At 40.5% G+C, this 20493-nt stretch overlaps 2 protein-coding genes across 2 annotated transcripts in view; one reads left to right on the top strand and one right to left on the bottom strand.

The window, feature by feature from the left end:
* LOC126942269 (zinc finger protein 100-like) overlaps positions 1–20493 on the bottom strand; it is a 118778-nt gene that overhangs the window by 53297 nt on the left and 44988 nt on the right.
* Positions 1932–2440, top strand: LOC126942375 (non-histone chromosomal protein HMG-17-like). Its single transcript, XM_050769880.1, has one exon. The coding sequence runs from the start codon at positions 2029–2031 to the stop codon at positions 2299–2301; it is 273 nt and encodes a 90-aa protein (XP_050625837.1). The 5' UTR covers positions 1932–2028; the 3' UTR covers positions 2302–2440.

Raw genomic sequence — 20493 nt, 5'->3', positions numbered from 1 at the left:
TCTTCTGCATTTCCCTGCACTCTGACTCCCAGTTTCTCTTTGCCTTTGAGGATCCCACAGACCACATGTACCAACTTACATGGACAGTTTTGCCCCAAGGGTTTAGGGATAGCCCTCATCTGTTTGGTCAGGTACTGGTCCAAGATCTAGGCAACTTCTCAAGTCCAGACACTCTGGTCCTTCAGTATGTGGATAATTTACTTTTGGCTACCAGTTCAGAAGCCTTATGCCAGCAGGCTACTCTAGATCTCTTGAACTTTCTGGCTAATCAAGGGTACAAGGCGTCTAAATTGAAGACTCAGTTCTGCCTACAATAAGTCAAATATCTAGGCCTAATCTTAGCCAGAGAAACCAGGGCCCTCAGCAAGGAATGAATACAGCCTATACTGGCTTACCCTCACCCTAAGACATTAAAACAGGTGCGGGGGTTCCTTGGGATCACTGGCTTTCGTTGGCTATGGATCCCCAGATACAGTGAGATGGCCAGGCCACTCTATACTCTAATCAAGGAGATCCAGAGGGCAAATACTCATCTAGTATAATGGAATCCAGAGGCAGAAACAAACTTCGAAATCTTAAAGCAGGCCCTAGTACAAGCTCCAGGTTTAAGCCTTCCCACAGGACAAAACTTCTCTTTATATATCAAAGAGAGAGCAGGAATAGCTCTTGGAGTCCTTATTCAGACTTGTGGGAAAATCCCACAACCAGTGGCATACCTCAGTAAGAAAATTGATGTGGTAGCAAAAGACTGGCCTCACAGTTTATGGGTAGTTGCAGGGTGGCCATCTTAGTGTCAGAGGCTCTCAAAATAATACAAAGAAAGGATCTCACTGTCTGGACTACTTATGATGTAAATGGCATACTGGGTGCCAAAGGAAGTTTATGGCTATCAGACAACCGTCTGCTTAGATACTAGGTGCTACTCCTTGAGGGACTGGTGCTTCAGATACACACATATATGGCCCTCAACCCTGCCACTTTTTTCCCAGATGATGGGGAACTAATCTAGCATGACTGCCAACAAATTGTAGCCCAGACTTATGCTGCCCGAGAGGATCTCTTAGAAGTTCCCTTAGCTAATCCTGCCCTTAACCTATATACTGATGGAAGTTCACTTGTGGAGAATGGGATACAAAGGGCAGGTTATGCCATAGTTAGTGATGTAACAGTACTTGAAAGTAAGCCTCTTCCCCCATGGACTAGTGCTCAGTTAGCAGAACTAGTGGTGCTTACCCAAGCCTTAGAACTGGGAAAGGAAAAAAGAATAAATGTGTATACATATAGAAACTATGCTTATCTAATCCTACATACCCATGCTGCAATATGGAAAGAAAGGGAGTTCCTAACCTCTGGGGGAACCCCCATTAAATACCACAAGGAAATCATGGAGTTATTGCACGCAGTGCAAAAACCCAAGGAGGTGGCAGTCTAACACTGCCGAAGCAATCAAAAGGTGAAGGAGAAAAGGCAGAAGGAAACCGTCGGACAGACCATGAGGCCAAAATTGCTGCCAGGTGGAACCTCCTATTAGCAATACCTATGGAAGGAACCCTGGTATGGAACAATCCTCTCCAAGAGATTAAGCTCCAGTATTCCCTACAGAAACAGAATGGGGACTTTCACGGGGGCATAGTTTTCTCCCCTGGGGGTGGTTAACGACAGAAGACAGAAAGGTACTCATATCCAAAGTCAGCCACTAGAAAATACGTAAGACCCTCCACCAAACTTTTCATATGGGTATTAAGAATACTCATCAAATGGCCAAATCCCTATTTACAGAGCCAGATCTCCTTCAGACCGTCCAACAAGTAGTTAAAGCCTATGCGGTGTGTCAAAGGAATAATCCCTTGGTCTATCGTAAGGCCCCTCTGGGGGAACAAATAATAGGGCACTATTCCAGAGAGGACTGGCAGTTAGAGTTCACCCATATGCCGGAAGAAGAAGAGGCGAGAACGACCCCCGGACCGACCAAAGCCCGCGCGCGCTGCATCCCGAGTCCAGCACCTACATCCCGCCGCCGTCGCCACCATGCCCAAGAGAAAGGCTGAAGGGGATGCTAAAGGAGATAAAGCCAAGGTGAAGGACGAACCACAGAGAAGATCCGCGAGGTTGTCTGCTAAACCTGCTCCTCCAAAGCCAGAGCCCAAGCCTAAAAAGGCCCCTGCAAAGAAGGGAGAGAAGGTACCCAAAGGGAAAAAGGGAAAAGCTGATGCTGGCAAGGAGGGGAATAACCCTGCAGAAAACAGAGATGCCAAAACAGACCAGGCACAGAAAACTGAAGGTGCTGGAGATGCCAAGTGAAGTGTGTGCATTTTTGATAACTGTGTACTTCTGGTGACTGTACAGTTTGAAATACTATTTTTTATCAAGTTTTATAAAAATGCAGAATTTTGTTTTACTTTTTTTTTTTTTTTTTTTTTGAGACGGAGTCTCGCTCTGTCGCCCGGGCTGGAGTGCAGTGGCCGGATCTCAGCTCACTGCAAGCTCCACCTCCCGTGTTCACGCCATTCTCCTGCCTCAGCCTCCGGAGTAGCTGGGACTACAGGCGCCCGCCACCTCACCCGGCTAGTTTTTTGTAGTTTTTAGTAGAGACGGGGTTTCACTGTGTTAGCCAGGATGGTCTCGATCTCCTGACCTCGTGATCCGCCCGTCTCAGCCTCCCAAAGTGCTGGGATTACAGGCTTGAGCCACCGCGCCCGGCCTTTTTTTTTTTTTTTTTTTTTAAAGCTATGTTGTTAGCACACAGAACACTTCATTGTTGTTTTTGGGGGAAGGGGCATATGTCACTAATAGAATGTCTCCAAAGCTGGATTGATGTGGGGAAAACACCTTTCCCTTCTAGTTTTGAGAGACTTCCTCTTGGTTCCCAGGAGGAGGGATTCCCTGACTTTGACACACATGGCCACCTTGGCACAAAAGCCTTGTGGTATGGAAAAACAAATTTGTTTTTATGTCCTCTTCTCCCTTTCCATCTTTCAGCATAGACTTAACTCCCTTAAGCCCAGACATCTGTTGGGACCTGACCTGTAGTCATTGGTTACCAGTGTGTCAGGCAATCTGGACTTTCCAGTGATGCCACTGAGATGGCACCTGTCAAAACAGCATTGGTTCCATTTCTAGATTGCGGATCTTCAGATAAATTCTGCTATTTTCATTTCACTTCCTGAAAGTCAGGGTCGGCTTGTGAAAAGTTGTTAAACAACATGCTAAATGTGAAACATCAACCCTCACTCTACACTTTCCCTGTTCAGAGCATCAGATGAAGACTTCATTGGGTTTTATAGTGGCTTTCTGATTTTTGGTAGTCCATTGAAGAAGGGAGTTTGAAAGTTGTTGTATACTGTTAACGATTGTCTGCCCATGTCCTGCCTGAAATACCATGATTGTTTATGGAAAGTATCTTTAATAAAGCTGGATACAGTTTGGCTTGGGAAAAAAAAAAAAAAGAATTCACCCATATGCCTAAGTCAAGGGGATTTCAGTACTTGGTCTGTGTTGATACCTTTCGCAAATTGGATAGAAGCCTTCCCCTGCAAGACAGAGAAGGCTCAGGAAGTGGTTAAAGTCCTAATTCATGAAATAATTCCTAGATTTGGGCTTCCCTAAAACTAGCAAAGAGACAATGGTCCAGTTTTTAAAGCTACGATAATTCAGGGAATTTCCAGGGTGCAACGGATACAATATCACCTTCACTGTGCCTGGAGGCCACAATCCTCAGGGAAGGTTGAGAAGGCAAATGAAACACTCAAGAGGCACTTAAGGAAACTAACACAAGAAACTCACCTCCCATGGCCTACTTTCTTGCCCAGGGCCTTGTTGAGGATCTGAAATTCTCCTCACAAAATGGGTCACCTACTATCCCATCAGTGTGATTACACCCTACAGCTTCAAGCCCCAACTGATCATAGTAACTTCCTAGTCACCCAAACAGCTCCATTCAGATGGCTTGTCGGCTACTCAGGGACCCCCAAAATCATGAGCTCCTCCCTGCTTAACAAACAGTCCAGGTTTTGTAACGGCAAACATACTCCCTGCATAACTATTCACCCCTGGACCACCTGCAGCAGCATCCCCACCACTAATGAATGCCTTCTTATCCCCTATTTCAATCACGCTCTTGAATGGTTCCTAGTGGATACAAAACGTTTTTTTCTCCAATGGGAAAATAGAACACAGGGAGCCACTCAGTTTGCTCCCAACATCCCTTTCCAGCTGCTCACCGGACCTAACTTGGCAAGTACGCTAGGAGTATGGAAGAATGAAAACAACAAACTCACACACCTTTTTTTTTTTTTTTTTTTTTTGAGATGGAGTCTGGCTCTGTCGCCCAGGCTGGAGTGCAGTGGCGCGATCTGGGCTCACTGCAAGCTCCGCTTCCCGGGTTCACGCCATTCTCCTGCCTCAGCCTCCCGAGTAGCTGGGACTACAGGCGCCCGCCACCTCGCCCGGCTAGTTTTTTGTATTCTTTTTAGTAGAGACGGGGTTTCACCATGTTAGCCAGGATGGTCTCGATCTCCTGACCTCGTGATCTGCCCGTCTCGGCCTCCCAAAGTGCTGGGATTAAAGGCTTGAGCCACCGCGCCCGACCCATACTGTTTTTATTACTGTCGTCTTAACGTATGATGTTCCTCTGCTTTGTTCTTTTTCCTCAATATTGCTTTGGCTATCCAAAGTTGATTGCAGTTTTTGTAAATTTTAAAATTATATTTTCCATTACTGTGAAAAAAATGCCACTGGAATGTTGATAGGAAGTTTATTAAATCCATAGATTACTTTAGATAATATGGCACTTTAACAATATTTATTCTTTTGATTAATAGACATAAAATATTTTTAAATTTATTTGTGTTTTCCCTAGTTTCTTTCATTGATATTTTCTATGTTTAATTGCACAGATTTTTTACCTCCTTGCTTAAATTTGTTCTCAGAAATTTATTATTTTAATGCTATTATACATAAGATTTTTTCTGTTATATTAGATAGTTTAAGTGTATGGAATCATAACTTGTTTGTTAATTTTATAATTGCTAATTTATTGACTGTATTAGTTTAGACAAGTTGCATATTTTTGGGACAGAGTCTCACTCTATCATGCAGTGGTGTGATCTCAGCTTACTGCAACCTCTGCCCAGCCCCTCACCCTGGGCTCAAGTGATTCTCTCATCTCAGCCTCCCAAGTAGCTGAGATTACAGGTGTGCACCACCACACCCAGCTAGTTTTTGTATTTTCAGTAGAGATGGGGTTTCACCACGTTGGCCAGGTTGGTCTCAAACTCTTGACCTCAAATGATCCACCCACCTTAGCCACCCAAAGTGCTGGGATTACTGGCATGAGTCACTGCACCTGGCAGTTTAGACAAATTTTAATGTACTGTTTTTGTTTTTTTAGTATAAGATCATATCCACAAACAGCAACTTTTTGCTTGTTTTCAGTTTCAATTTTTTTTTTTTTTTTAAATGACAGAGTCTCGCTCTGTCACCCAGGCTGGAGTGCAGTGCTGTGATCTCAGCTCACTGCAACCTTCACCTCCCTGATTCTAAGGAATTCTCCTGCCTCAGCCTCCCAAGTAGCTGGGATTACAGGTGCATGCCACCACACCCGGCTAATTTTGTATTTTTAGTAGAGATGGGGTCTTACCATGTTGGCCAGGCTGGTCTCAAACTCCTGACTTCAGGTGATCCACCTGTCTTGGCCTTCCAAAGTGTTGGGATTACTGGCGTGAGCCACCATGCCCAGGCTCAATGGCTTTTTAAAAATGCTTTTGACTAATTCTTCTGCTGCACAGTTCTAGTTCTAATGTTAAAACAGAAGCATTGACAATGGACACAATACAGTTTTGTATTGGTTTCTGTGAATTTGAAGAATCAACTCCTCAAGCTTTTATAAACTGGTTCCAAGAGGTAAATATCTTCTTTTGTTGGGTCCTCAGAGTGGTAGAATGCTCTCTGAGTTTGTAGTGGACGAGTTATAGCTTGGTCACAAGGCTGCTGGGTCTGCAGTAAGGTCTACCTTTTCTTGGGAGCAAGCCCCCCAAAAGCTGGCCATAAACTGGCCCCAAAACTGGCCATAAGTAAAATCTCTGCAGCACTACGATATGTCCATAATGGCCCTAACGCCCAAGCTGGAAGGTTGTGGGTTTACGGAAATGAGGGCAAGAAACACCTGGCCTGCCCAGGGTGGAAAACCGCTTAAAGGCATTCTTAAACCACAAACAATAGCATGAGCAAACTGTGTCTTAAGGGCATGTTCCTGCTGCAATGAACTAGCCCAAACTATTCATTTAATTCAGCCCATCCCTTCATTTCCCTTAAAGGATACTTTTAGTTAATTTAGTATCTGTAGAACCTAAGCCGGCGCTCAGCAAGTTCTCCCAGGAGAAGGCCATGTTCAGATCAAGCGCCAAGATCGTGAAGCCCAGTGGCGAAAAGCCAGACGAGTTGGAGTAAGGCATCTCCCAGGCTCTTCTGGAGCTGGAGATGAACTCGGACAATGCTAATGGCTGGTTTGCTGTTAATAAATATGTGGGTAAATCTCTGTTTGGGGGTCTCAGCTCTGAAGGCTGTGAGACCCCTGATTCCCCACTTTACACCTCAATATTTGTGTGTGTGTCTTTAATTCCTCTAGTGTCACTGAGTTAGGGTCTCCCTGATCGAGCTGGTCTCGGCAACCTTTAGCTGGCTTGTTATAAGAGGCTTGAGCAATTGAAATTCCCATTTTAGTTTTGGAAAGATTGAATATTTTTCAGGACTTTGATCTGTAGAGCAGACTCTAGGATAGGTGTCTACAGTCGGCTGCATACATAATGGTCCTTATATCAGGGTGTAAATGAGTATGGCTTTCACTGAGTACCAGAGAGGATTTTCACAGGTCACTGTGGGTTTCTATGTAGGAAAAACTGGTCATGAACTGTGGCTTATGGATTTGGAACTGAGTCATTGAACTATTTCAGGGGCCATAGTAAAGGCCAAGGTTTGCAGACCTGCCTGCATTTCTACAAATGGGTGTCTTCCTCTAGGTGTCTGGAAGGTCAGGACCTCTCCCAGACCGTGAATGGGAGGAGTTTGGGATGGTTACAGAGTAATTTCAGAATTCCCAGTGGGACCAAGTTGGGTGGGCCATTTCTTGGTCTGTAACCAAGAACGGGGGTCCTGTAGTTTCCCACTTGAATGAAGACCTGCCCTCTGAAAAGGAACACTCCTCAATCTTGGGCTTTAGCAGAGTTTCACAACTTCCCCACCTGGATCTCATAGCTCTTAAAAGCACTTATTTTGAAGAAGGGGTCTTGCTACATAACTCAGGCCAGTCTTGAAATCCTGGCCTGAAACAATTCTCCAACCTCAATATGCCAGGTAGCTGTCATTAGAAGTGTGAGTCATGATGCGTAGTTCTCATAAAGGCAGGTAAGGGATGACTGACAAAGTCTTTTGCTGTGGGTGGGGATAAGCAAATACTGCATCTTTCATTTATTTATCTTACTGATGTTACTCTTTATAACATCAGTTATAAATGAAAAATTATACAATGAAAACTTATACATTTTTACTTTCTATTTTTCATTTCAAACATCTGTAATTTTAGATTCAGACATGTAGGACAATATGCTAGAATTTACATGTTATGCCTGAAGTAAATTAGATAATTGGTAGACACTCCATATTTATTTATTTATTTATTTATTTTATTATACTATACTTTAAGTTCTAGGGTACATGTGCACAATGTGCAGGTTTGCTACATAGGTATACATGTGCCATGGTGACTTGCTGCACCCATCAACTTGTCGTTTACATTGGATATTTCTCCTAACACTATCCTTCCCCCATCCCTCCCACCCCCCAATAGGCTCTGGTGTGCAATGTTGCCCTCCCTGTGTCCATGTGTTCTCATTGTTCAGCTCCCACTTATGAGTGAGAACACGTGGTGTTCAGTTTTCTATCCTTGTGATAGTTTGCTGAGAATGATGGTTTCCAGTTTCATCCATGTCCCATGAACTCATCCTTTTTTACAGCTGCATGGCATTCCATGGTGTATATGTGCCACATTTTCTTTATCAAGTCTATTGTTGATGGACATTTGGGTTGGTTCCAAGTCTTTGCTATTGTGAATAGTGCCTCAATAAATATACATGTGCATGTGTCTTTATAGCAGCATGATTTATAATCCTTTGGGTATATACCCAGTAGTGGGATTGCTGGGTCAAATGGTATTTCTAGTTCTAGATCCTTTAGGAATTGCCACACTGTCTTCCACCGTGGTTGAACTAGTTTACACTCCCACCAACAGTGTAAAAGCATTCCTATTTCTCCACATCCCCTCCAGCATTTGTTGTTTCCTGACTTTTTAATGATTGCCATTCTAACTGTCATGAGATGGTATCTCATTGTGGTTTTGATTTGCATTTCTCTGATGACTAGTGATGATGAGCATTTTTTCATGTGTCTGTTGGCTGCATAAATGTCTTCTTTTGAGAAGTGTCTGTTCATATCCTTTGCCCATTTTTTGATGGGGTGGTTTGTTTTTTTCTTGTAAATTTAAGTTCTTTGTAGATCCTGGATATTAGCCTTTGGATAGATTGCAAAAATTTTCTCCAATTCTGTAGGTTTCCTGTTCGCTCTGCTGATAGTTTCTTTTGCTGTGTAGAAGCTCTTTAGTTTAATTAATCCCATTTGTCTATTTTGGCTTTTGTTGCTATTATTTTGGTGTTTTCAGTCATGAAGTCTTTGCCCATGCCTATGTCCTGAATGACATTGCCTAGGTTTTCTTCTAGGGTTTTTATGGTTTTAGGTCTAACATTTAAGTCTGTAATCCATCATGAGTTAATTTTTGTGTAAGGTGTAAGGAAGGATCCAGTTTCAGCTTTCTACATATGGCTAGCCAGTTTTCCTAGCACCATTTATTAAATTGGGAATCCTTTCCCCATTGCTTATTTTTGTCAGGTTTGTCAAAGATCTGATGGCTGTAGATATGTGGTGTTATTTCTGAGGCCTCTATTCTGTTCCATTGGTCTATATATCTGTTTTGGTACCAGTACCATGCTGTTTTTGTTACTGTAGCCTTGTAGTACAGTTTGAAGTCAGGTAACGTGATGCCTCCAGCTTTGTTCTTTTGGCTTAGGATTGTCTTGGTTATGTGGGCTCTTCTTTGGTTCCATATGAAATTTAAAGTAGTTTTTTTCCAATTCTGCAAAGAAAATCAACAGCAGCACGATGGGGACAGTGTTGAACCCACAAACTACCCTGGACAGCATGGCCACCTCCACAACACCGACTCCTCCCCTGCATGAGCATGGAACTCCCCCCACCTGCCTGTGTCCTCTTCCACATCGTTGAACAGTAGGTTGTAGCCCTCCCTGAAGAGGTCCCCAACATCCCCTGTAAGTTAGATTCCTAGGCATTTTATTCCCTTTGTAATAATTGCGAATGGGAGTTCACTCATGACCTGGCTGTTCATCTGTTCTTGGTGTATAGATAGAGTTTCACTCTTGTTGTCCAGCCTGAACTGTAGTGGTGTGATCTTGGCTCACTGCAACCTCCTTCTCCCTGGTTCCAGCAGTTCTCCTGCCTCAGATTCCTGAGTAGTTGGGATTACAGGCATTTTATGTATAAGTTAGACTTTCGATGTGTTTATAAATCAAGGAGAAATCTGGGTTGCTTCAGTCTTTTGGCTTTTTTGAATACTGGTACAACAGACATGGATGTTCAAATATGTCTTTTAGGTCTTGTGTTGTATAGTTTGGATATAGATTCATAAATTGGATTGCTGTATTTCATGATAATTCCATTTTTAATTATTTGAGAAACATAACATTTTTAAATTAATGCATTCTCGTTTTCTACCAACAATCAAGAGAGGTTTCATTTTCATTGTATTATCAACAGATTTGTTGTTTTAAAAAAAATTTATAGTGGCCATTGTAATGAGTGTGAGATGATTTCATTTTTTATTTGTATGTGTTTCTCTACAAATTATTAATATTGCATATCATTTCAAATGCTTTCTTCCATTTGTATATATTTTTATTTTATTTATTTATTTATTTATTTATTTATTTATTTATTTTTGAGATGGAGTCTTGCTCTGTCGCCCAGGCTGGAGTGCAGTGGTGCGATCTCGGCTCACTTCAAGCTCTGCCTCCTGGGTTCACACCATTCTCCTGCCTCAGCCTCCCAAGTAGCTGGGACTACAGGCACCCGCCACCATGCCCGGCTAATTTTTTTGTGTTTAGTGGAGATGGAGCTTCACCATGTTAGCGAGGATGGTCTCGATCTCCTGACCTCGTGATCTGCCCACCTCGGCCTCCCAAAGTGCTGGGATTACAGGCATGAGCCACCTTTTCTTTTTTTTTTTCTTTTTTTGAGGCAGGATCTCACTCTGTCACCCAGGCTGGAATGCAGTGGCAGAATCTTGGCTCACTGCAACCTCTGCCTCCTGGGTTCAAGTGATATTCATGCCTTAGCCTCCCGAGTAGCTGCAACTACAGGAGCCTGCCACCACACCAGGTTAATTTATGTATTTTTAGTAGATACGGGGTTCCACCATGTTGGCCAGGCTGGTCTCGAACTCCTGACCTTAAGTAATCCACCCGCCTTGGCCTCCCAAAGTGCTGGGATTACAGGCATGAGCCACCATGCCCTACTGTATGTCTTTTTCGATAAAAATTTAGTTCAACTATTTGTACTTTTCTAAATCAAGTTATTCAACTTTATTGTTCAGTTTTAAGAGTTGTTTATGTAGTCTGAATATTAACTTCTGTATCACATTTAATTTGCAAGTATTTTCACCTATTTTCTAGCAGGCATTTTTACTCTATTGAATGTTTTTTTAAATGTGCATAAAGTTGCAAGTATAGTGTAGTTAAGCTTTTCTGTTCTTCTTTTTGTTGCTCGTGCATTTGATGTTGTATCTAAGAAAATGGTGCCAAAATCCATGTCATGGTTTTTTTGTTTTGTTCTAACAGGTTTGTTAGATTTTTTATGTCTAAGTATTTTATTGAAAATATTTTTTGTATATGGTTCAAAGAAATGATCCAATTTTATTTTATCAGTGTGTGTTATCTGCCTTTGTGTCAATACCATACTGTTTTCATTATTGTACCTTAATATGTTTTTTGAAATCAGGAAGTATAATGCTTCTTTGTGTTTTTTCATGGGTATTTGGCTAGTTATATTTTATAATCAAATTTAAAAATTTTCAACATTATTTCTGTAACAAAACTGTGCTATTGGGATTCTTATAGAGATTATATTGAATTTGTTCACTGTAGGTTTTGCTGACATCTTAACAAAATTAAATTTTTGACCCTTGAGCAAGAATATGTTGAAGAGTGTGTTTTATTTTTATTTCATTGTATTTTTTTAAAGAGACAGGGTCTTCCTATATCGCCCATGGTAGTTTTGAATTCCTAGGCTCAAGTGATGCTTCTGCTGCAGCCTCCCAAAATGTTAGTATTACAGGCGTAAGCCACTGCACTGGGCCTGTGTGTTTTATTTTTATGTATCCTTGAATTTGCCAGTTTTGCTTTTAATTCCTAATTTCATTCAGTTTTGGTCAGATAACATACAGTGTATGATTTTGGTCTTTTAAAATTTATTTATTTTTGTTGTTTTGAGACAGGATCTTACTCTGTCACCCATGCTAAAGTATAGTGGTATAATTTTGGGTCACTGCAGCCTCAGTCTCCTTGACTCAAGTATTCTTTTCGCCTCAGCCTGGTGAGTAGCTGAGACTACAGAGATGCACTACCATGCCTGGCTAATTTTTTAAATTATTTTTAGTGACAGAGTCTCACTATGACGCTGGACTTATACTTGTGGTCACAAGTGATCCTCTCACTTTTGTCTTCCAAATTGTTGAAATTATACGTATGAGCCACTATACCCAGCTGGTATTCTTTAATAAGACTTGTTTTGTGTTCTAACAGAATAAATCAGGTGCAAATAAGAATATTGTGGCCGGGCGCGGTGGCTCAAGCCTGTAATCCCAGCACTTAGGGAGGCCGAGACGGGCGGATCACGAGGTCAGGAGATCGAGACCGTCCTGGCTAACACGGTGAAACCCCGTCTCTACTAAAAAATACAAAAAACTAGCTGGGCGATGTGGCAGGCGCCTGTAGTTCCAGCTACTCGGGAGGCTGAGGCAGGAGAATGGTGTAAACCCGGGAGGCGGAGCTTGCAGTGAGCTGAGATCCGGCCACTGCACTCCAGCCTGGGCGACAGAGCAAGACTCCATCTCAAAAAAAAAAAAAAAAAAAAAAAAAAAAAATATTGTGTATAATTTTGCTTTTTTTTTTTTTTTTTTTTTTTTTTTTTTTTTGTTGAGACAGAGTCTCGCTTTGTCGCCCAGACTGGAGTGCAGTGGCCGGATCTCAGCTCACTGCAAGCTCCGCCTCCCGGGTTCACGCCATTCTCCTGCCTCAGCCTCCCGAGTAGCTGGGACTACAGACGCCCGCCACCTCGCCCGGCTAGGTTTTTGTATTTTTTAGTAGAGACGGGGTTTCACCGTGTTAGCCAGGATGGTCTCCATCTCCTGACCTTGTGATCCGCCCGTCTCGGCCTCCCAAAGTGCTGGGATTACAGGCTTGAGCCACCGCGCCCGGCCATAATTTTGCTTTTAACTGGAAAATATTGTACATGTCTGTTAAGCCTAGTTGGTCTATGGTATGGTTTGGATGTCTATGTTCTGCAAACCTCATGCTGCAACGTAATCCTCAATGTTGGATGTGGAACCTGATAGGAGGTGTTTGTATCATGGGGCAAATTCCTCACAAATGCCTTGGAACCAGCCTTTTGGTAATCAGAAAGTTTACTATTCATTAATTCAAATGAGAGCTGGTTCATTGAAAGAAACTGGCTTCTTCACCTCATACTTGCTCTGTCTCTTACCCTGTAATATGTCCAATTACTCTTTGCCTTCCACCATGATTGTAAGTTTCCTGAGACCCTCACCAGAAGCAGATGCTTTCACACCCTTCTTCTACAGTCTGTGGAACTTTGAGCCAAATAAACCTTTTTTCTTCATGAGTTATCCACTCCCAGATGTTCCTCGATATGCAAAATAGTTAATACAGTATATAATATTGTGTGTTTTCTGTTCAATTATTGATCTTTTATCTAAATTTTTGATTTGTTATTGCAAACAGGGTCTTGGTGTCTACAATTACATGCCTATGTATTTCTTACTTCACCTTTGTCAAAATTTGCTTTATATATTTTAGGGCCCTGATGTCACATATACATATACATGTAAATAGATATGACAGTTATAGATTTCTGATAAATCAACCCATTTGACCATTATATAATATTGTGTTTGTCTTATTCTAGTACCTGACTTAAAGTATATTATATCCAATATAGTTATTACCACCTCACCCAATTGTGGTTACTACTAGCATGGAATATGGGTTCTTTCCATTCTGTTACTTTCAACCTATTTGGCTCAACGCTAAAATGAGTCTCTTATAGACAGCATATTGTATGCATTTTTACTTAAGCCACTCAGGCATCTTATATATTTTTTATGAATTTATTTATTTTTGAGATAGAGTATCACTCTGTCCATGAGGCTGGTTTGCAGTGGCATAATCACAGTTCACTGCAACCTCAACCTCCCAAACTCAAATATAATTTCAGCTTCTCAAGTAGCTGGGTTGCAAATATGTACCATCATGCCCAAAATTATATACATATAATTTTTTTTTGTAGAGCAGAGTTTTGCCATGTTGTCCAGGTTGGTCTCAAACTCTTGGGTTAAGGTGATCAGCAACGCCGGCCTCGCAAAGTCCTGGAATTACATTTTTTTAGTAGTTTAATTAATTTATATTGAAAAGGATTGCTTAAAGATATGAAGTAACTATTACCAGTTTCATTGCTACTGGTTTTTAAAAATTTTTATTTTGTTTTATGTTCTAGGATACATGCGCAGAATGTGCAGGTTTGTTACACAGGTAAACTTGTGCCATGGTGGTTTGGCGCGCCTATCAACTCATCACCTATGTATTAAGCCCTACGTGCAGTAGCTATTTATCCTGATGCTCACCTTCCCCCCACACAACAGGCCCCAGTGTATGTTGTTCTTATTGTTCAGCTCCCACTTATAAGTGAAAACATGTGGTGTTTGTTTTCTGTTCCAGTGTTAGTTTGCTGAGGATAATGGCTTCCAGCTCCATCCCTGTCTTTGCAAAGTACATGATCTTATTCATTTTTATGGCTGCATAGCATTTCATGGTGCATATGTACCACATTTTCTTTATCCAGCCTATCATTGATGGTCTTGTGGGTCAATTCCATGACTTTGCTATTGTGCATAGTGCTGTGGTGAACATACACACCCATGAATCTTTAAAATAGAATGATTCATATTCTTTTGGGTATATACCCAGTAATGTGATTGCTGGGTCAAATGGTATTTCTGGTCTAGGGATTTGAGGAACCACCATACCGTCTTCCACAATGGTTAAACTAATTTACATTTCCACCAACAGTGAAAAAGCATTTTTATTTCTTCACACCCTCACCAGCATCTGTTGTTTTTTTGGCACTTTAATAAACACCATTCTGACTGCCATGAAATGGTATCCCATTGTGGTTTTGATTTGCGTTTCTCTAATTATCACTGAAGTTGAGCTTTTGTTTGTTTGTTGGCCACCTGAATGTCTTCTTTTGAGAAGTGTCTGTTCATGTTCTTTGCCCACTTTTTAACGGGGTTGTTCATTCTATTCTTGTTAATTAGTTTAAGCTCCTTGTAGACTGTGGATATTAACTTTTGTCAGATGGATATATTGCAAAAGTTTATTCCCATTTTTTAGGTTGCCTGTTCACTCTAATGATAGTTTCTTTCACTGTTCAGAAGCTCTTTAGTTTAATTAGATCCCATTTGTCAATTTTTGCTTTTGTTGCCATTGCTTTTGACATTTTCATCATGAAATCTTTGCATGTGCCAATGTCCTAAATGGTATTGCCTAGGTTTTCTTCTAGGGTTTTTACTGTTCTGGGTTTCACATTTAAGTCTTTAATCCATCCTGAGTTAATTTTTGTATAGCTGTAAGGAAGGGGTCCAGTTTCAATTTTTTGCATATGGTTAGCCAGTTTTCCCAGCACCATTTATTATTTATTTATTTATTTATTTATTTATTTATTTATTTATTTTGAGATGGAGGGTCACTCTGTCGCCCAGGCTGGAGTACAGTGGTGCAAGCTCGGCTCACTGCAACCTCTGCCACCTGGGTTCAAGCAATTCTCCTGCCTCAGTGTCCCAAGTAGCTGGGACTAGAGGTACATGCCACCACACCCAGCTAATTTTTTTTTTGAGATGGAGTCTCGCTCTGTCCCCTAGGCTGGAGTGCAATGGGGCAATCTGGGCTCACTACAACCTCCACCTCCCAGGTGCTAGCGATTCTCCTGCCTTAGCGTCATGAATAGCTGGGATTACAGGTGCCTGCCATGTCATTTAGCTAATTTTTGTATTTTTAGTAGAGACAAGTTTCACTATTTGGGGCAGGCTGGTCTTGAACTCCTGACTTCAGGTAATCCACTCACCTCAGTCTCCTAAAATGCTGGGATTACAGGCGTGAGCCATCACGCCCAGCTCTCAGCTAATTTTTGTATTTTCAGTAGAGATGGGGTTTCACCATATTGGTCAGGCTGGTCTTGAATTCCTGACCTCAGGCGATCTACCGCACCTGGTCCCCAGCAGCATGTATTAAACAGGGAATCCTTTCCCTGTTGCTTGTTTTTGTTAGTTTTTTTTTTTTTTAAAGATCAGATGGTTGTAGACATGCAGTCTTATTTCTGAGTTCTCTGTTCTGTTCCATTGGCCTCTGTGTCTGTTTTTATACCAGTACCTGGCTGTTTTGGTTACTACAGCCTTGTAATATGGCTTGAGTCAGATATCATGATGCCTCCAATTTTGTTCTTTTTGGCTGGGATTATCTTGGCTATATGGGGTCTCTTGGGATTCCATACGAATTCTTAAATAGTTTTTTCTAATTCTGTGAATAATGTCAATAGTAGTTTAGTTGGAATAGCATTGAATCTATAAATTACATTGGGCAGGTTGGCCGTTTTCACGATATTGATTCCATCCATGAGCATGGAATATTTTTCCATTTGTTGATGTCCTCTGATTTCCTTGAGTGGTGGTTTGTAGTTCTTCTTGAAGAGGTCCTTCACTTCCCATGTTAGCTGCATTCCTATTCCTAGGTATTTTATTCTCTTTGTAGCAATTGTGAATGGGATTTCATTCATAATTTGACTCTCTGCTTGTCTATTGTTGGTGTATTGAAATGCTTGTGATTTTTGCACATTGATTTTATATCCTGAAACTGCTGAAGTTGCTTATCAGCTAAAAAAGCTTTTGGGCTGAGACAGTGGAACTTTCTGAGTACAGGATTATGTCATCTGCAAAGAGAGAAAATTTGACTTCCTCTCTTCCTATTTGAATACCTTTTATTTATTTATCTTGCCTAATTTCCCTGGGCAGAACTTCCAAAACTATGTTAAATAGGAGTGTTGAGAGAAGGCATTCTTGTCTTGACCAGTTTTCAAGCTTTTGCCCTTTTAGTATGATATTGGCTGTGGGTTTGTCATAAATGGCTCTTGTTATTTTGAGGTATGTTCCATGAATACCTAGTTTATTGAGAGTTTTTTTTAACATGAAGGGATGTTGAATTTGATTGAATGCCTATTCTGCATCTATTGAAATAATCATGTGTTTTTTCCTTTAGGTCTGTTTATATGATAAATTACAGTTTTTTGTTTTGTGTATGTTGACCCAGTCTTGATTCCCAGGGATGAAGCCGACCTCATCATGGTGGATAAGCTTTTTAATGTGCTGCTGGATTTGGTTTGCCAGTATTTTATAGAGAATTTTTGCATTGACGTTTATCGGGAATATTGGCTTGAAGTTTTGTTGTTGTTGTTATATCTCTGCCAGGTTTTGGTATCAGGATGATGCCGCCTCATAGAATGAGTTAAGGAGAAGTCCCTCTTTTTCTATCATTTGGAATAGCTTCAGAAGAAATAATACCAGCTTCTCTTTGTCCCTCTAGTAGAATTCAGCTGTAAATCCATCTGGTCCTGGGCTTTCCTTGGTGGATAGGCTAATTATTACTGCCTCAATTTCAGAACTTGTTATTGGTTTATTCAGGAATTCAGCTTCTTTTTGGTTCAGTCTTGAAAGGGTAGATGTGTCCAGGATTTTATCTGTTTTTTTCTAGATTTTCCAGTTTATGTGCATAGAGGTGTTTATAGTACTTGCTGATGGTTTTTTGTATTTCTGTGGGGGTCAGTGATAATATTTCCTTTATTATTTTTTATTGTGTCTATTTCTTTCTTCTCTATTTTCTTTTTTATTAGTATAGCTAGCAGTCCACCTATTTTATTAATTTTGTCAAAAAACCAGCTCCTGGATTTATTGACTTTTTGAAGAGTTTTCTTGTGTCTCTCATTCCTTCACTTTCACTCTGATCTTGGTTATTTCTTGTCTTCTGCTGGCTTTGGGGTTTGTTTGCTCTTGGTGCTCTCATTCTTTTAGTTGTGATGTTAGGGTGTCAACTTAAGATCTTTCTAGCTTTTTGATGTGGGTATTTAGTGTTACAAATGTCCCCCTTAACACTGCTTTAGCTGCATCCCAGATTCTGGTATGTTGTCTCTTTGTTGTCATTGGTTTCAAAGAATTTCTTGATTTCTGCTTCAATTTAATTATTTACCTAGAAGTCATTCAGGAGCAGGTTGTTCAATTTCCATGTAATTGTGTGGTTTTAAGTGAGTTTCTTGCTTTTGAGTTCTAATTTGATTGCACTGTGGCCTGAGAGACTTTGTTATAATTTTGTTTCTTTTGCATTTGCTGAGGAGTGTTTTACTTTCAATTTTGTGATCAGTTTTAGAGTAAGTGCCACGTGGCACTTATAAGAATGTGTATTGTGTTGATTTTGCCTGGAGAGTTCTGTAGATATGTATCAGGTCCACTTGACCCAGATTTCAGTTTAAGTCCTAAATAGCCTTGTTAGTTTTCTGTCTCAGTGATCTGTCTAATATTGACAGTGGATCTTAAAGTCTCCCACTATTATTTTGTGGGACTCTAAGTTTCTTTTAAGGTATCTAAGAATGTGTTTTATGAATCTGGGTGCTCTTTGAATTGATCCCTTTACCATGATGTAATGCCCTTCTTTGTCCTTTTTGATCTTTATTGGTTTAAAGTCTGTTTTGTCAGAAACTATGATTACAACCCTTGGTTTTTTCTGCTTTCATTTGTTTTGTAAATTTCCCCCTATTCCTTTATTTTGAGCCTACATGTGTCTTTGCATGTAAGATGAGTCTTTTAAATACAGCAGACAAATAAGTCTTGACTCTTTATCCAGCTTGCCATTCTGTGTCTTTAAATTGAGGCATTTAGCCCATTTACATGTTAGATTAATATTGTTATGTGTAAATTTGATCCTTTCCTCATAGTGCTAGCTGGGTGTTTTGCAGACTTGTTGATGTAGTTGTTTGAAAATGTCATTGGTGTTCGTACTTCAGTGTGTTTTTGCAGTGTCTGATAATAGTTTTTCATTTCCATATTTAGTGATTTTTTTCAGGAGCTCTTGCAAGGTAAGCCTGATGATGATGAATTCCTTCAGCATTTGCTTGTCTGAAAAATATTTTACTTCTCTTTCACATATAAAGTTTAGTTTTGGTGGATATAAAATTCTGGGTTGGAAATTCTTTTCTATAAGAATGTTGAATATTGGCCTTCTATCTTTTCTGGCTTGTAGGGTTTCTGCTTGGAGTCCCACTGTTAGTCTGATGGGCTTCTCTTTGTAGATTACCTGGCCTTTCTCTCTGGCTGCCCTTATCATTTTTTCCTGAATTTCTTTATTATTATTATTATTATTATTATTATTATTATTATTATACTTTAAGTTCTAGGGTACATGTGCACAATGTGCAGGTTTGTTACATATGTATATGTGTGTCATGTTGGTGTGCTGCACCCATTAACTCATCATTTACGTTAGGTATATCTCCTAATGCTATCCCTCCTCTCCCCACTCCCCACAATAGGCCCGGTGTGTGATGTTCCCCTTCCTGTGTCCAAGTGATCTCATTGTTCAACTCCCACCTATGAGTGAGAACATGCGGTGTTTGGTTTTCTGTTCTTGCAATAATTTACTGAGAATGATGGTTTCCAGCTGTATCCATGTCCCTACAAAGGACATGAACTCATCCTTTTTTATAGCTGCATATTATTCCATGGTGTATATGTGCCACATTTTCTTAATCCAGTCTGTCAGTGATGGACATTTGGGTTGATTCCAAGTCTTTGCTATTGTGAATAGTGCTGCAACAAGCATACGTGTGCATGTGTCTTTATAGCAGCAGGATTTATAATCCTTTGCATATATACCCAGTAATGGGATTGCTGGGTCAAATGGTACATCTAGTTCTAGATCCTTGAGGAATCGCCACACTGTTTTCCACAATGGTTGAACTAGTTTACAGTCCCACCAACAGTGTAAAAGTGTTCCTATTTCTCCACATCCTCTCCAGCACCTGTTGTTTCCTGACTTTTTAATAATTGCCATTCTACCTGGTGTGAGATGGTATCTCATTGTGGTTTTGATTTGCATTTCTCTGATGGCGAGTGATGATGAGCATTTTTTCATGTGTCTGTTGGCTGTATGAATGTCTTCTTTTGAGAAGTGTCTGTTCATATCCTTTGCCCACTTTTTGATGGGGTTGTTTGTTTTTTTCTTGTAAATTTGTTTGAGTTCTTTGTAGGTTCTGGATATTAGCCCTTTGTCAGATGAGTAGACTGCAAAAATTTTCTCCCATTCTGTAGGTTGCCAGTTCACTCTGATGGTAGTTTATTTTGCTGTGCGGAAGCTCCTTAGTTTAATTAGATCCCACTTGTCAATTTTGGCTTGTTGCCATTGCTTTTGGTGTTTTAGACATGAAGTCCTTGCCCATGCCTATATCCTGAATGGTATTACCTAGGCTTTCTTCTAGGGTTTGTATGATTTTAGGTCTAACATTTAAGTCTCTAATCCATCTTGAATTAATTTTCGTATAAGGAGTAAGGAAAGGATCTAGTTTCAGCTTTCTGCTTATGGCTAGCCAATTTTTCCAGCACCATTTATTAAATAGGGAATCCTTTCCCCATTTCTTGCTTTTGTCAGGTTTATCAAAGATTAGATGGCTGTAGATGTGTGGTATTATTTCTGAGGGCTCTGTTTTGTTCCATTGGTCTATATCTTTGTTTTGGTACCAGTGCCATGCTGTTTTGGTTACTGTAGCCTTGTAGTATAGTTTGAAGTCAGGTAGCGTGAGGCCTCCAGCTTTGTTCTTTTGGCTTAGGAGTGTCTTGGCAATTTGGGGTCTTTTTTGGTTCCATATGAACTTTAAAGCAGTTTTTTCCAATTCTGTGAAGAAAGCCATTGGTAGCTTAATGGGGATGGCATTGAATCTATAAATTACCTTGGGCAGTATGGCCATTTTCACAATATTGATTCT

This window comes from Macaca thibetana, chromosome 19, assembly GCF_024542745.1.
Source record: "Macaca thibetana thibetana isolate TM-01 chromosome 19, ASM2454274v1, whole genome shotgun sequence".
NCBI classification, from domain to species: Eukaryota; Metazoa; Chordata; class Mammalia; order Primates; family Cercopithecidae; genus Macaca; species Macaca thibetana.
Note: the sequence above shows the minus strand (reverse complement) of the source record. Positions and strands in the feature narration are given on the sequence as shown.

Excerpts from the sequence above, each read along its gene's own strand:
- LOC126942375 (XM_050769880.1), top strand. The coding sequence starts at position 2,029 with ATGCCCAAGAGAAAGGCTGAAGGGGATGCTAAAGGAGATAAAGCCAAG.